Source organism: Panulirus ornatus, chromosome 2 (assembly GCF_036320965.1).
Source record: "Panulirus ornatus isolate Po-2019 chromosome 2, ASM3632096v1, whole genome shotgun sequence".
NCBI classification, from domain to species: Eukaryota; Metazoa; Arthropoda; class Malacostraca; order Decapoda; family Palinuridae; genus Panulirus; species Panulirus ornatus.
The window spans coordinates 33,036,783-33,055,141 of NC_092225.1; the positions used below are offsets into that span (position 1 = coordinate 33,036,783).

At 42.3% G+C, this 18,359-nt stretch overlaps 1 protein-coding gene across 1 annotated transcript in view; it reads left to right on the forward strand.

Moving 5' to 3' along the window:
* LOC139756055 (ubiquitin carboxyl-terminal hydrolase 19-like) overlaps window positions 1-18,359 on the forward strand; it is a 197,528-nt gene that overhangs the window by 89,425 nt on the left and 89,744 nt on the right. The window contains 1 exon segment of the mRNA XM_071675047.1: window positions 13,554-13,780. Within this exon segment, the coding sequence (XP_071531148.1) occupies window positions 13,554-13,780 (227 nt within the window).

Genomic DNA, 18,359 nt, shown 5'->3' on the forward strand with positions numbered 1-18,359 from the left:
CAAACCATGTAGAGATCTCTGCTTATGTCTGTGTGTTACATGAGAGTGGATGATATCCCTTAGTCAAAAGAAAATTTAAGGAAAATGTAGAATAGAATATGTGCGAAAGACTTGAGACATAAGAGTAAATTTAAACTAGAGGTACTAAGGGAAAAGTTACCTAAAAGATTTATTATTAAGAGCTTTGGTATTTTTGTTCAGGTTTAGAGCTTCAGAGTTCTATAAGAAATACAGTTGTGTTACACTGAAAACAGTTCTGTTAGAGTTTTATTAGAAATACAGTTGTGATTCACTGAAACATACCATGGTTTTTTTTTCATTACTGTGATGCAAGACGTGCCCCTCTTGTCCTGCTTTGGTGAGTGGGGTTAATGGTAACAGCCTGAGATAAGGTGTAGAGGAAATGGATAGTGTATTTTTAAGGATTGTTGGGTGTGTTTGATGATAGGGTAGCAGATGTGGAATGTATTGGACATGGAAGTATATGAAGTGAGAGAGTCATGGCAAGTGGTTTTGTAAAAAGAGAAGAGGTGGTGAAAGCCTTGTGTAAAATGAAGTGTGGCAAAGCAGCTAGAGTGGATAGGATTGCAGTTTAATTTCTTAAGGGCTGATTATGTTGTTGATTTTTTATTTAGGATTTTTAGTGTATGTGTGGCTAGTGTCTGAGAATCGGTGAAGTGCACGTACAGTGCCATTGTATAGAGGCAAGGGGGACAAAAGTGAACGTTCAGATTACAAAGGTATAATTTTGTTGGGTGCACTTGATAAATGTATGGAAGACTGATGATCGGGAGGATGGTGTTATGCACATATCTAAAACTTGGGGAGGGATGTTGATGCTTTAGGAGTGACATAGGATGCGTGGGTCAGAGGTTTGCTTTGAAGAATGTTTGGAAAAAAATAATTTCTGTATCTGTCTATAGCTCTGATGCCCATTCCCTCTGGAAACTCCTATCAAGGAGTGGCCACTGCAAAAGAGTCTTCACTTATCTCTATCCATACATACCTTCCTTGCATACACCATTCCATGCATTCTTCCTCTGTTTCTCTCCCTCCAACATTCCTCCACCCTATTTCCTCATGTCACAGGTGGTCTTCCACTCACACCAACCCTATTATTTGTACTATCATACACTCTCCTTGTAAGCTCCCAGTCTTGCATTCATTCCACATGCCCAAACCATCTCAGAGTATTATTTTCATCCATTTTACCACTTCACAGTCAGATGGATTTTTATGTATCATTTATGGATCTGGAGAAGACATATGATAAGGGTGATAGAGATGCTTTATCGAGGGTCTTAAGAGTATATGGTGTGGGAGGTAAGCTGCTAGAAGCAGGGCATGTCAAGCATCTGGGGTAAACCATGGAAAGGTCTGTGGGGCCTGAATGTGGAAAAGGAACTGTGGTTTTGGTGCATTACAAATGACAGCTAGAGACTGAGTGTGAATGAATTTTGCCTTTTTTGTCTGTTCCTTGCTGGAGTGGAAGGATGCTATTTTGTGTGTGGCAGCAAGTATGGATATATACATGTGTATGGGGGTGGGTTGGGCCATTTCTTTCGTCTGTTTCCTTGCGCTACCTCGCTAATGCGGGAAATGGCGAATAGTTTAAAAAAAAAAAAAAAGATGGAGAGAATGAGTGAGGAAAGATTGACCAAGAGGATGTATGTGTCGGAGGTGGAGGGAATGAGGAGAAGTGGGAGACCAAATTGGAGGTGGAAAGATGGAGTGAAAAATTTTTGAATGCTTGGGACCTGAACATGCAGGAGGGTGAAAGGCGGGCAAGGAATAGAGTGAATTGGATCGATGTGGTATACCAGGGTTGACGTGCTGTCAATGGATTGAACCAGGGCATGTCAAGCATCTGGGGTAAACCATGGAAAGTTCTGTGAGGCCTGGATATGGAAAGGGAGCTGTGGTTTTGGGCATTGTTGCATGACAGCTAGAGACTGAGTGTGAATGAATTTTGCCTTTTTTGTCTGTTCCTTGCTGGAGTGGAAGGATGCTATTTTGTGTGTGGCAGCAAGTATGGATATATACATGTGTATGGGGGTGGGTTGGGCCATTTCTTTCGTCTGTTTCCTTGCGCTACCTCGCTAATGCGGGAAATGGCGAATAGTTTAAAAAAAAAAAAAAAAGATGGAGAGAATGAGTGAGGAATATATGTGTCGGAGGTGGAGGGGACAAGGAGAAGCAGGAGACCAAATTGGAGGTGGAAAGATGGAGTGAAAAAGATTTTGAGCAATCAGAGTAACATACAGGAGGGTGAGAGGCGTGCAAGGAATAGAGTGAATTGGATCGATGTGGTATACCAGGGTTGACGTGCTGTCAATGGATTGAACCAGGGCATGTCAAGCATCTGGGGTAAACCATGGAAAGTTCTGTGAGGCCTGGATATGGAAAGGGAGCTGTGGTTTTGGGCATTGTTGCATGACAGCTAGAGACTGAGTGTGAATGAATTTTGCCTTTTTTGTCTGTTCCTTGCTGGAGTGGAAGGATGCTATTTTGTGTGTGGCAGCAAGTATGGATATATACATGTGTATGGGGGTGGGTTGGGCCATTCTTTCGTCTGTTTCCTTGCGCTACCTCGCTAATGTGGGAGGCAGTGACAAAGCAAAATAAATGAATGAATAGATATGTGTATATTAGTAGATGAGTCGTTCTTCATGTGTTTCCTGGCGCTGCCCCGCTGATAATAAAAAAATGAAATATGTGTCATACCTGTTCACCATTTCTCATGTCAGCAAAGTAGTACCAGGAACAAAGAAAAAGGCCTCATTTGTTTTCATTCTTTTTCTAGCTGCCTTATGTAGTGCCCTGAAACCACAGCCTCTATCCACAGTCAGGTCCCACAGACCTTTCTGTAGTTTATCCTGGCTGTTTCACATGCTCCAATTCACTTTATCCCGTGCATGTCTTTCACCCTCCTCATTTTCAGCCCCGGAGCACTCACAGCCTCATTCACTCCATCCATCCATTTCCAATTTGGTCTCATTTCTTGTCCCCTCCACTTGTGCGACACACATATCCTCTTAGTGAACCTCTCCTCTTTTCATATATCCGTCACCATTTTCAGCTCTCTCGAAAATATTCCTGTTACCACACCTCTGTCTTACCCTATCAGTCCTTACACACATTTCTCAATGCTTCCAGAAGCATCACTCCCTCACCTGCCCTGAGACTTATCTCAGCTTCCATGCTTTTATTTGCCACAACGTATGCTTCCAGGTATCTACAATACTTCTTATGCTCAAAGTTTTCTCTGTTCAATCTCACTCCCCCAACTAACTTGTCTCTTTGCATTGTTAAACTTAAGAACTTTGCTTTTATTCACAATTGGTTTCAACTTTCTCCTTTCATATGCTCTCCAAAACTGAGACACCAGCTTCTACAGTTCTCTCTTGAACCTACTACCAAGCTCTTTGTTATCAACAAACAACTCTTCCCAGGCTCCTTTACCTCTTACATATGCAAGAATAAAGCTTGTGCTTCTTTCCCAACACAAATACCATACTAATGCTGCTTTATTCTTAAATTCGTTGAGGAATGCTTGGAAAGAGGGGTTATTATGTGGGAGGGTGAAATTGGGTATGTTTGAAGGAATAGTGGTTCCAACAATGTTGTATGGTTGCGAGGCGTGGGCTATGGATAGAGTTGTGCGCAGGAGGATGGATGTGCTGGAAATGAGATGTTTGAGGACAATGTGTGGTGTGAGGTGGTTTAATCGAGTAAGTAATAATAGGGTAAGAGAGATGTATGGAAATAAAAAGAGCGTGGTTGAGAGAGCAGAAGAGGGTGTTTTGAAATGGTTTGGTCACATGGAGAGAATGAGTGAGGAAAGATTGACCAAGAGGATGTATGTGTCGGAGGTGGAGGGAATGAGGAGAAGTGGGAGACCAAATTGGAGGTGGAAAGATGGAGTGAAAAAGATTTTGAGCAATCAGAGTAACATACAGGAGGGTGAGAGGCGTGCAAGGAATAGAGTGAATTGGATCGATGTGGTATACCAGGGTTGACGTGCTGTCAATGGATTGAACCAGGGCATGTCAAGCATCTGGGGTAAACCATGGAAAGTTCTGTGAGGCCTGGATATGGAAAGGGAGCTGTGGTTTTGGGCATTGTTGCATGACAGCTAGAGACTGAGTGTGAATGAATTTTGCCTTTTTTGTCTGTTCCTTGCTGGAGTGGAAGGATGCTATTTTGTGTGTGGCAGCAAGTATGGATATATACATGTGTATGGGGGTGGGTTGGGCCATTCTTTCGTCTGTTTCCTTGCGCTACCTCGCTAATGCGGGAAATGGCGAATAGTTTAAAAAAAAAAAAAAAAAGATGGAGAGAATGAGTGAGGAAAGATTGACCAAGAGGATGTATGTGTCGGAGGTGGAGGGGACAAGGAGAAGCAGGAGACCAAATTGGAGGTGGAAAGATGGAGTGAAAAATTTTTGAATGCTTGGGACCTGAACATGCAGGAGGGTGAAAGGCGGGCAAGGAATAGAGTGAATTGGATCGATGTGGTATACCAGGGTTGACGTGCTGTCAATGGATTGAACCAGGGCATGTCAAGCATCTGGGGTAAACCATGGAAAGGTCTGTGGGGCCTGAATGTGGAAAAGGAACTGTGGTTTTGGTGCATTACAAATGACAGCTAGAGACTGAGTGTGAACGAATGTGGCCATTGTTGTCTTTTCCTAGCACTACCCCGTACACATGAGGGGGGAGGGGGATGGTATTCCATGTGTGGCGAGGTGGCGATGGGAATGAATAAAGGCAGACAGTGTGAATTGTGTGCATGGTATATATGTATGTGTCTGTGTGTGTATATATATGTGTACATTGAGATGTATAGGTATTATATTTGCGTGTGTTGACATGTGTGTATATACATTTGTATGTGGGTGGGTTGGGCCATTCTTTCGTCTGTTTCCTTGCGCTACCTCGCTAATGTGGGAGGCAGTGACAAAGCAAAATAAATGAATGAATAGATATGTGTATATTAGTAGATGAGTCGTTCTTCATGTGTTTCCTGGCGCTGCCCCGCTGATAATAAAAAAATGAAATATGTGTCATACCTGTTCACCATTTCTCATGTCAGCAAAGTAGTACCAGGAACAAAGAAAAAGGCCTCATTTGTTTTCATTCTTTTTCTAGCTGCCTTATGTAGTGCTCTGAAACCACAGCCTCTATCCACAGTCAGGTCCCACAGACCTTTCTGTAGTTTATCCTGGCTGTTTCACATGCTCCAATTCACTTTATCCCGTGCATGTCTTTCACCCTCCTCATTTTCAGCCCCGGAGCACTCACAGCCTCATTCACTCCATCCATCCATTTCCAATTTGGTCTCATTTCTTGTCCCCTCCACTTGTGCGACACACATATCCTCTTAGTGAACCTCTCCTCTTTTCATATATCCGTCACCATTTTCAGCTCTCTCGAAAATATTCCTGTTACCACACCTCTGTCTTACCCTATCAGTCCTTACACACATTTCTCAATGCTTCCAGAAGCATCACTCCCTCACCTGCCCTGAGACTTATCTCAGCTTCCATGCTTTTATTTGCCACAACGTATGCTTCCAGGTATCTACAATACTTCTTATGCTCAAAGTTTTCTCTGTTCAATCTCACTCCCCCAACTAACTTGTCTCTTTGCATTGTTAAACTTAAGAACTTTGCTTTTATTCACAATTGGTTTCAACTTTCTCCTTTCATATGCTCTCCAAAACTGAGACACCAGCTTCTACAGTTCTCTCTTGAACCTACTACCAGCTCTTTGTTATCAACAAACAACTCTTCCCAGGCTCCTTTACCTCTTACATATGCAAGAATAAAGCTTGTGCTTCTTTCCCAACACAAATACCATACTAATGCTGCTTTATTCTTAAATTCGTTGAGGAATGCTTGGAAAGAGGGGTTATTATGTGGGAGGGTGAAATTGGGTATGTTTGAAGGTATAGTGGTTCCAACAATGTTGTATGGTTGCGAGGCGTGGGCTATGGATAGAGTTGTGCGCAGGAGGGTGGATGTGCTGGAAATGAGATGTTTTAGGACAATATGTGGTGTGAGGTGGTTTAATCGAGTAAGTAATAATAGGGTAAGAGAGATGTATGGAAATAAAAAGAGCGTGGTTGAGAGAGCAGAAGAGGGTGTTTTGAAATGGTTTGGTCACATGGAGAGAATGAGTGAGGAATATATGTGTCGGAGGTGGAGGGAATGAGGAGAAGTGGGAGACCAAATTGGAGGTGGAAGGATGGAGCGAAAAAGATTTTGAGCAATCAGAGTAACATACAGGAGGGTGAGAGGCGTGCAAGGAATAGAGTGAATTGGATCGATGTGGTATACCAGGGTTGACGTGCTGTCAATGGATTGAACCAGGGCATGTCAAGCATCTGGGGTAAACCATGGAAAGTTCTGTGAGGCCTGGATATGGAAAGGGAGCTGTGGTTTTGGGCATTGTTGCATGACAGCTAGAGACTGAGTGTGAATGAATTTTGCCTTTTTTGTCTGTTCCTTGCTGGAGTGGAAGGATGCTATTTTGTGTGTGGCAGCAAGTATGGATATATACATGTGTATGGGGGTGGGTTGGGCCATTCTTTCGTCTGTTTCCTTGCGCTACTCGCAAACGTGGGAGACAGTGACAAAGCAAAATAAATAATAAAATGTTAAGTATATGCATGTGTATGTGTAAAGGGCGTGCAGGGAGTAGAGTGAATTGGAACGATGCGGTATACCAGGGTCGACATGCTGTCAGTTGATTGAACCAGGGCTTGTGAAGTGTCTGGGGTAAACCATGGAAAGCTGTGTGGGGCCTGGATGTGGAAAGGGAGCTGTGGTTTTGGGCATTGTTGCATGACAGCTAGAGACTGAGTGTGAACGAATGGGGCCTTTGTTGTCTTTTCCTAGCACTACCCCGTACACATGAGGGGGGAGGGGGATGGTATTCCATGTGTGGCGAGGTGGCGATGGGAATGAATAAAGGCAGACAGTGTGAATTGTGTGCATGGGTATATATGTATGTGTCTGTGTGTGTATATATATGTGTACATTGAGATGTATAGGTATGTATATTTGCGTGTGTTGACATGTGTGTATATACATGTGTATGGGGGTGGGTTGGGCCATTTCTTTCGTCTGTTTCCTTGCGCTACCTCGCAAACGTGGGAGACAGTGACAAAGCAAAATAAATAATAAAATGTTAAGTATATGCATGTGTATGTGTAAAGGGCGTGCAGGGAGTAGAGTGAATTGGAACGATGCGGTATACCAGGGTCGACATGCTGTCAGTTGATTGAACCAGGGCTTGTGAAGTGTCTGGGGTAAACCATGGAAAGGTCTGTGGGGCCTGAATGTGGAAAAGGAACTGTGGTTTTGGTGCATTACAAATGACAGCTAGAGACTGAGTGTGAATGAATTTTGCCTTTTTTGTCTGTTCCTTGCTGGAGTGGAAGGATGCTATTTTGTGTGTGGCAGCAAGTATGGATATATACATGTGTATGTATGTTGGAAAGGATCACAGTTTTGCGCGTGATCAAGATATCATGTTTCATTTTCCCCTTGGACTCATAGGAATGTGTATGTATACGTTGAAATGTATATTTATGTATATGTGCATGTGTGGATGTTTATGCATATACATGTGTATGTGGGTTTGTTGGGCCATTCCTCATCTGTTTCCTTGCGCTACCTCGCTAATGAGGGAGACTACTGTTAAGTATGATAATAATAATGATAATATATATATATGTGTGTATATGGATAGAGTTGTGCGCAGGAGGATGGATGTGCTGGAAATGAGATGTTTTAGGACAATATGTGGTGTGAGGTGGTTTAATCGAGTAAGTAATAATAGGGTAAGAGAGATGTGTGGTAATAAAAAGAGTGTGGTTGAGAGAGCAGAAGAGGGTGTTTTGAAATGGTTTGGTCACATGGAGAGAATGAGTGAGGAAAGATTGACCAAGAGGATGTATGTGTCGGAGGTGGAGGGAATGAGGAGAAGTGGAGACCAAATTGGAGGTGGAAAGATGGAGTGAAAAAGATTTTGAGCAATCAGAGTAACATACAGGAGGGTGAGAGGCGTGCAAGGAATAGAGTGAATTGGATCGATGTGCTATACCGGGGTTGACGTGCTGTCAATGGATTGAACCAGGGCATGTCAAGCATCTGGGGTAAACCATGGAAAGTTCTGTGAGGCCTGGATATGGAAAGGGAGCTGTGGTTTTGGTGCATTATTACATGACAGCTAGAGACTGAGTGTGAATGAATTTTGCCTTTTTTGTCTGTTCCTTGCTGGAGTGGAAGGATGCTATTTTGTGTGTGGCAGCAAGTATGGATATATACATGTGTATGGGGGTGGGTTGGGCCATTCTTTCGTCTGTTTCCTTGCGCTACCTCGCTAATGTGGGAGGCAGTGACAAAGCAAAATAAATAATAAAATGTTAAGTATATGCATGTGTATGTGTAAAGGGCGTGCAGGGAGTAGAGTGAATTGGAACGATGCGGTATACCAGGGTCGACATGCTGTCAGTTGATTGAACCAGGGCTTGTGAAGTGTCTGGGGTAAACCATGGAAAGTTCTGTGAGGCCTGGATATGGAAAGGGAGCTGTGGTTTTGGGCATTGTTGCATGACAGCTAGAGACTGAGTGTGAATGAATTTTGCCTTTTTTGTCTGTTCCTTGCTGGAGTGGAAGGATGCTATTTTGTGTGTGGCAGCAAGTATGGATATATACATGTGTATGGGGGTGGGTTGGGCCATTCTTTCGTCTGTTTCCTTGCGCTACTCGCAAACGTGGGAGACAGTGACAAAGCAAAATAAATAATAAAATGTTAAGTATATGCATGTGTATGTGTAAAGGGCGTGCAGGGAGTAGAGTGAATTGGAACGATGCGGTATACCAGGGTCGACATGCTGTCAGTTGATTGAACCAGGCTTGTGAAGTGTCTGGGGTAAACCATGGAAAGCTGTGTGGGGCCTGGATGTGGAAAGGGAGCTGTGGTTTTGGGCATTGTTGCATGACAGCTAGAGACTGAGTGTGAATGAATTTTGCCTTTTTTGTCTGTTCCTTGCTGGAGTGGAAGGATGGAGCGAAAAAGATTTTGAGCAATCAGAGTAACATGCAGGAGGGTGAGGGGCGTGCAGGAAATGGAGTGAGTTGGAACGATGTGCTATACCGGGGTTGACGTGCTGTCAATGGATTGAACCAGGGCATGTCAAGCATCTGGGGTAAACCATGGAAAGTTCTGTGAGGCCTGGATATGGAAAGGGAGCTGTGGTTTTGGTGCATTATTACATGACAGCTAGAGATTGAGTGTGAACGAATGTGGCCATTGTTGTCTTTTCCTAGCGCTTCCTCGCACACATGAAGGGGGAGGGGGCTGTTATTCCATGTGTGGCGAGGTGGCGATGGGAATGAATAAAGGCAGACAGTATGAATTATGTACATTTGTATATATGTATATGTCTTTGTATATGTATGTATATGTTAAGTATAAACAAATTAAACAACCATAGAGACATCACACACCCCTGCCGCAAACCTACATTCACTGAGAACCAATCACTTTCCTCTCTTCCTACACGTACACATGCCTTACATCCTCGATAAAAACTTTTCACTGCTTCTAACAACTTGCCACCCACACCATATATTCTTAATACCTTCCACAGAGCATCTCTATCAACTCTATCATATGCCTTCTCCAGATCCATAAATGCTACATGCAAATCCATTTGCTTTTCTAAGTATTTCTCACATACATTCTTCAAAGCAAACACCTGATCCACACATCCTCTACCACTTCTGAAACCACACTGCTCTTCCCCAATCTGATGCTCTGTACATGCCTTCACCCTCTCAATCAATACCCTCCCATATGATTTACCAGGAATACTCAACAAACTTATACATCTGTAATTTGAGCACTCACTCTTATCCCCTTTGCCTTTGAACAATGGCAGTATGCACGCATTCCACCCAATCCTCAGGCACCTCACCATGAATCATATATACATTAAATAACTTTACCAACCAGTCAACAATACAGTCACCCCCTTTTTAATAAATTCCACTGCAATACCATCCAGACCTGCTGCCTTGCCGGCTTTCATCTTCCGCAAAGCTTTTACTACCTCTTCTCTGTTTACTAAATCATTGAATGCAAGAGTTTTGGAAGGAGGGGCAAGAATGAAGTCTATTGTGCATGAGATAGCTTGGGAAGTGAGTCAGTTGTTGTTCGCTGATGATACAGCGCTGGTGGCTGATTCATGTGAGAAACTGCAGAAGCTGGTGACTGAGTTTGGTAAAGTGTGTGAAAGAAGAAAGCTAAGAGTAAATGTGAATAAGAGCAAGGTTATTAGGTACAGTAGGGTTGAGGATCAAGTCAATTGGGAGGTAAGTTTGAATGGAGAAAAACTGGAGGAAGTAAAGTGTTTTAGATATCTGGGAGTGGATCTGGCAGCGGATGGAACCATGGAAGCGGAAGTGGATCATAGGGTGGGGGAGGGGGCGAAAATCCTGGGAGCCTTGAAGAATGTGTGGAAGTCGAGAACATTATCTCGGAAAGCAAAAATGGGTATGTTTGAAGGAATAGTGGTTCCAACAATATTGTATGGTTGCGAGGCGTGGGCTATGGATAGAGTTGTGCGCAGGAGGATGGATGTGCTGGAAATGAGATGTTTGAGGACAATGTGTGGTGTGAGGTGGTTTGATCGATTAAGTAACGTAAGGGTAAGAGAGATGTGTGGAAATAAAAAGAGCGTGGTTGAGAGAGCAGAAGAGGGTGTTTTGAAATGGTTTGGGCACATGGAGAGAATGAGGGAGGAAAGATTGACCAAGAGGATATATGTGTCGGAGGTGGAGGGAACAAGGAGAAGTGGGAGACCAAATTGGAGGTGGAAAGATGGAGTGAAAAATTTTTGAATGCTTGGGACCTGAACATGCAGGAGGGTGAAAGGCGGGCAAGGAATAGAGTGAATTGGATCGATGTGGTATACCAGGGTTGACGTGCTGTCAATGGATTGAACCAGGGCATGTCAAGCATCTGGGGTAAACCATGGAAAGTTCTGTGAGGCCTGGATATGGAAAGGGAGCTGTGGTTTTGGTGCATTACAAATGACAGCTAGAGACTGAGTGTGAATGAATTTTGCCTTTTTTGTCTGTTCCTTGCTGGAGTGGAAGGATGGAGCGAAAAAGATTTTGAGCAATCAGAGTAACATACAGGAGGGTGAGAGGCGTGCAAGGAATAGAGTGAATTGGATCGATGTGGTATACCAGGGTTGACGTGCTGTCAATGGATTGAACCAGGGCATGTCAAGCATCTGGGGTAAACCATGGAAAGGTCTGTGGGGCCTGAATGTGGAAAGGAACTGTGGTTTTGGTGCATTACAAATGACAGCTAGAGACTGAGTGTGAATGAATTTTGCCTTTTTTGTCTGTTCCTTGCTGGAGTGGAAGGATGCTATTTTGTGTGTGGCAGCAAGTATGGATATATACATGTGTATGGGGGTGGGTTGGGCCATTCTTTCGTCTGTTTCCTTGCGCTACCTCGCTAATGTGGGAGGCAGTGACAAAGCAAAATAAATAATAAAATGTTAAGTATAAACAAATTAAACAACCATAGAGACATCACACACCCCTGCCGCAAACCTACATTCACTGAGAACCAATCACTTTCCTCTCTTCCTACACGTACACATGCCTTACATCCTCGATAAAAAACTTTTCACTGCTTCTAACAACTTGCCACCCACACCATATATTCTTAATACCTTCCACAGAGCATCTCTATCAACTCTATCATATGCCTTCTCCAGATCCATAAATGCTACATGCAAATCCATTTGCTTTTCTAAGTATTTCTCACATACATTCTTCAAAGCAAACACCTGATCCACACATCCTCTACCACTTCTGAAACCACACTGCTCTTCCCCAATCTGATGCTCTGTACATGCCTTCACCCTCTCAATCAATACCCTCCCATATGATTTACCAGGAATACTCAACAAACTTATACATCTGTAATTTGAGCACTCACTCTTATCCCCTTTGCCTTTGAACAATGGCAGTATGCACGCATTCCACCAATCCTCAGGCACCTCACCATGAATCATATATACATTAAATAACTTTACCAACCAGTCAACAATACAGTCACCCCCTTTTTAATAAATTCCACTGCAATACCATCCAGACCTGCTGCCTTGCCGGCTTTCATCTTCCGCAAAGCTTTTACTACCTCTTCTCTGTTTACTAAATCATTGAATGCAAGAGTTTTGGAAGGAGGGGCAAGAATGAAGTCTATTGTGCATGAGATAGCTTGGGAAGTGAGTCAGTTGTTGTTCGCTGATGATACAGCGCTGGTGGCTGATTCATGTGAGAAACTGCAGAAGCTGGTGACTGAGTTTGGTAAAGTGTGTGAAAGAAGAAAGCTAAGAGTAAATGTGAATAAGAGCAAGGTTATTAGGTACAGTAGGGTTGAGGATCAAGTCAATTGGGAGGTAAGTTTGAATGGAGAAAAATTGGAGGAAGTGAAGTGTTTTTGAATATGTAGAAGTGGACTTAACAGCAAATGGAATCATGGAAGCAGATCAACAGCAAATGGAATCATGGGAGCACTGAAGAATGTGTGAAAAGAGAGATCATTATCTGGTAGGGCCAAAATGGGTAAGTTTAAAGGTATACTAGTCCCAACAATGTTCTGTAGATATGAGGCATAGGTTGTTGATGAGGATCTGCATACGATGGTGGATGTTTTGATAATGAAATGTTTGGATACAGTATGTGGTGTGAGGGGTTTGATCAATTAAGTGACTGAGGAGTAAGAGAGAGAGAGAAATAGAGATGTGGTGATGAAATAAATATGGTTGAGAGAGCTGAAGAGGGTTTGCTGAAATGGTTTGGACATAAGGAGAGAAAGAGTGAGGAGAGTTAACAAAGAGGTTATATGTGTCAGAAGTGGAGGGAACAAGGAAAAGGGGGAGACCAAAATTGGAGATGGAAGGATGGAGTGAAAAAGATTTTGAGTATCAGAGCCTGAACATGCAGGAGGATGTTTGGTTTGCATGGGATAGAGTTAATTGGGACAGTATGGTGCACTGGGGTTGATGGGTTGATGTGCTATCAATGGACTGAACCAGGGCATGGGAAGCGGCTGGGATAAATCATCGAAAGGCCTGTGGGGCCTGATTGTGGATAGGGAGCTGTGGTTTTGAAGCATTACACATGACAGCTTGAGGATAGATGTGAGCAAATCCAGCCTTTCTTTGTCCGTTCCTGGCACAACCTTGCTAACTTGAGAAATGGCAGTCAAGCCTGAATTAAAAAGTGGATTTTTTATATATCAAATACAATTTTTGATATTTCGCTGTTTCCTAACAGTAGCGAGGCATTGCTGGGAATGGTTATGTACATCATTTAGATTTGTTGCAACCATTGTTGCAGCTACCATCATGTGTGCCCTATTTGCATGTATAACTGTTGTTGGTCTTCGCATTACTGAGTATTTGATAATGAGTTATTTGTTTATAATTAATCATCAATTACTTGTATTGGCAGATTTTAATATCCAGCACGACATTAATAAGGACAATCCACTAGGCATGGGGGGTAAGCTGGCTGTATCATTTGCAAATCTCATGAAACTGCTGTGGTCTGGCACCATTCCTTCCCATGCTCCCACAAAGCTCAAGTCTATGATGTCCATGAAAGCCAACCAGTTCTCTGGCTTTGCCCAACATGATGCTCAAGAATTTATGGTTGAGCTCTTGGACGGTTTACACGAGGTAAAATGTTTGTTAAAAGTTAAAGTGTAAATACAATGGTGTATATGAAAATATGAAAGAAAGTAGGATCTCAGGAGAGAGATGTGTTTGACCCAAAAGGAAGATAAACTGTGCAAGATGGAGGTGAGTAAAAGTAGAGGGATAGACATTTGTAAGGAGCAAGAGTGTAATAGAGAAACCCTGGAGAATGTTTGATAAAGGATGAAATTTGTTAGAGGTGGAAAGAGCTCTTTCAATAACTGTTTGGAAATGATGGTAAGAGAGATACCCATATTGATATAGTAGGGTGAGAGGTAAAGGGAGATTGGAATGAATGTAAGGTATAGAAGGGGGAGGTAGAAGAGCAATATTGTTTAAGAATGGAATGGCAAATGGATTAATGGAAGTGGAAGTGAGTTAAAAGGTTGGTGAGGGAGTGAAGGTTCTGGAAGCATTGAAAAATTTTTGGAATGAAAGGTAATTATCTGGGAGTGCAAAAATGGTTACATTTGAAGGTATAGAAGTTCTGACAGTGTTATAAGGATGCAAGGCCTGGATTGTAGATGAAGCTGTGCAGAGGAGATTGTATGCTTTGGAAATTAAATGTTTGTGAGTACAATATGTGGTGTGAGGTGGTTTGATCAAATAAATAATAAAAGGGTATGAGAGAGATCTGGTAATAAAAGGATTGCATCTGAGAGATGAAGAGGATGAGCTAAAAGCATATGGACATATCAACAGAATGAGTGAGGAGAGGTTGACTAAGGAGATATATGTGTCAGAAGTGGAGGGAACAAGGAAAAGGGGGGAACCAGATAGGAGGTGGAAGGATGGAGTGAAAAAGATTTTGAGTGATTGGGGCTTGAGCATGCACAAGTGTGAAAGGCCTGCATGGGATAGAGTGAATTGGAGTAATGTGGTGTACTGGGGTTGACATGCTGTCACTGGACTGAGCCTGGGCATATGGAGTGACTAGGGGAAACTGGAAAGGTCTGTGTGGCCTGCTTGTGGATAGGGAGCTGTGGTTTTGGTGCATTACACATGACAGCTAGAGAATGGACGTGAGTCAGTGTGGCCTTTCTTTGTCTGTTCCAAGCGTTACCTTGCAAACACAGGAAATGGTTATCAAGTATAAAAAGTAGAAAAGTTGGGGACAATATGATGAAATGATGAATGAAATGGGGATGAGTGAAGGTGAAACTATAGTTACTCAACTAAAGATCTGGAGTGTGTATGGAAGTATGGAAAAAGAGTTCATGAACATGCCAACCAGATGATGACAAAGACTATCTAAAGATAAAGGTAATAAAAGTGACTGTAGTCCTGCAAGTACTGTAGCTGGCAAGGGTTTGAAAGGAAAGGGATTAATGTTATGTCCATATTTGTTTGTTATGAGGATATGGAAACCATTTGTAGGTTAACAAAGAGGGTTTAGGAAGAGAAGGAGAGTAGACCAAATTTTTGCATTTAGAGAAGTTGAAAATTTATATGATAAAGAAGGTATATGGTATATGAATGGATCTAGAAAAGTGATTAGGAAGTTCTGACTCCATCTTGTATGTTTGGAAGACTTTTGAATGATATAAAAAGCTATAATAGAAAGTGATGTATGTATGAGAGTAAGTGGTTGCATGAGTGTTTTGCAGAAAATTTAGTGATATTTTTAAGTTTATGAAGTAACCCTGTTTTCATGTTTTTAAGGATGGGGCTGTAGGTGAGAAAGAACAAAGTGTAGTGAATCAAGTACTACTCAGTTATAGTGAAACAATGGAAGTTTCCATATTTGCTATATACAGATTATGGTTTAGCATTGATTTGATCTGAAAAGGAGTTAGATAGAATGGTAAGCTGCTTCATAGATGCATGTTGGAGGAAGATGCTAATAGAAAGGGCAAGTAAGACTTTAGTTTTTGAAAGATAATGTTTGATAACATTGTAATGTCTTCTTTCTAGTGCAACTTGAACTCATGGACTAGTTATTTGAAAATGAAGTTTATTAAGGATGATAGTGGGAAAGCTGAAATTAAGGGTGATGTCTTAGTTGAAAAATTTTAGTTGCTCTGTAAGATTAATGAAAAAATTTAAATGTAGAACATGTAAGAAGCTTGCATGAAGGATTACATTTGTCAGCTCAGATGGTTGTGAAACTTAATTTTGATATGATAATGGATTAAAGATAAAAAGCTCTAGGGTAGTTGGAATTAGGGTTGTAGATAGAGTGAAAAATAATTTTAAGAAGGTATGTGGTGTGAAGATTTCTTTAAAGATTTACATAGATGAAAGTCTTGTAGGATGGTCTTTCTTTTCTTTCATACTATTCGCCATTTCCCGTGATAGCGAGGTAGCGTTAAGAACAGAGGACTGGGCCTTTGAGGGAATATCTTCACCTGGCCCCCTTCTCTGTTCCCTCTTTTGGAAAATTAAATAAAAATGGTATGGCAGTGCTAATGGTACGGTAATATAAAACATGGCAGATTATGGGCTAAGAAGATATATATGATGACTGAAGTGTTACTAGACCCTGCCCACATGGGATTTAAAAACGAGTGAAATGTCACTTTTGGCAAGATGGTATCATTATCAGTGGATAAAAAGGAGTATAATCTTGTTGGAGAACCTCTCACTCCATTGAAGTCATCATTTTACTGCTGCTGATGGTAGTGCTGCCTAAAGCAGCAGGAGCCCCATAAAAAGAGTCCTAGGGTTATGTAATAGAATTATATAAGAACTGGTAATACTTTCAGTGGCACAAGGAGGAAAGGTAGACTGCAGCGTCTCAGAAAAGAGAAACATTAACCAAGTTAGTTTTTTTTTTTTTTTTTTTTTTTTTTTTTCTTTTTTTTCTTTGTCGCTGTCTCCCGCATTTGCGAGGTAGCGCAAGGAAACAGACGAAAGAAATGGCCCAACCCACCCCCATACACATGTATATACATACACGTCCCCACAGGCAAATATACATATCTACACAGCTTTCCATGGTTTACCCCAGACGCTTCACATGCCTTGATTCAATCCACTGACAGCACGTCAACCCCGGTATACCACATCGCTCCAATTCACTCTATTCCTTGCCCTCCTTTCACCCTCCTGCATGTTCAGGCCCCGATCACACAAAATCTTTTTCACTCCATCTTTCCACCTCCAATTTGGTCTCCCTCTTCTCCTCGTTCCCTCCACCTCCGACACATATATCCTCTTGGTCAATCTTTCCTCACTCATTCTCTCCATGTGACCAAACCATTTCAAAACACCCTCTTCTGCTCTCTCAACCACGCTCTTTTTATTTCCACACATCTCTTACCCTTACGTTACTTACTCGATCAAACCACCTCACACCACACATTGTCCTCAAACATCTCATTTCCAGCACATCCATCCTCCTGCGCACAACTCTATCCATAGTCCACGCCTCGCAACCATACAACATTGTTGGAACCACTATTCCTTCAAACATACCCATTTTTGCTTTCCGAGATAATGTTCTCAACTTCCACACATTCTTCAAGGCTCCCAGAATTTTCGCCCCCTCCCCCACCCTATGATCCACTTCCGCTTCCATGGTTCCATCCGCTGCCAGATCCACTCCCAGATATCTAAAGCACTTCACTTCCTCCAGTTTTTCTCCATTCAAACTCTCCTCCCAATTGACTTGACCCTCAACCCTACTGTACCTAATAACCTTGCTCTTATTCACATTTACTCTTAACTTTCTTCTTTCACACACTTTACCAAACTCAGTCACCAGCTTCTGCAGTTTCTCACATGAATCAGCCACCAGTGCTGTATCATCAGCGAACAACAACTGACTCACTTCCCAAGCTCTCTCATCCCCAACAGACTTCATACTTGCCCCTCTTTCCAAAACTCTTGCAGTCACCTCCCTAACAACCCCATCCATAAACAAATTAAACAACCATGGAGACATCACACACCCCTGCCGCAAACCTACATTCACTGAGAACCAATCACTTTCCTCTCTTCCTACACGTACACATGCCTTACATCCTCGATAAAAACTTTTCACTGCTTCTAACAACTTGCCTCCCACACCATATATTCTTAATACCTTCACAGAGCATCTCTATCAACTCTTATCATATGCCTTCTCCAGATCCATAAATGCTACATGCAAATCCATTTGCTTTTCTAAGTATTTCTCACATACATTCTTCAGAGCAAACACCTGATCCACACATCCTCTACCACTTCTGAAACCACACTGCTCTTCCCCAATCTGATGCTCTGTACATGCCTTCACCCTCTCAATCAATACCCTCCCATATAATTTGCCAGGAATACTCAACAAACTTATACCTCTGTAATTTGAGCACTCACTCTTATCCCCTTTGCCTTTGTACAGTGGCACTATGCACGCATTCCGCCAATCCTCAGGCACCTCACAATGAGTCATACATACATTAAATAACCTTACCAACTAGTCAACAATACAGTCACCCCCTTTTTTAATAAATTCCACTGCAATACCATCCAAACCTGCTGCCTTGCCGGCTTTCATCTTCCGCAAAGCTTTTACTACCTTTTCTCTGTTTACCAAATCATTTTCCGTAACCCTCGCACTTTGCACACCACCTCGACCAAA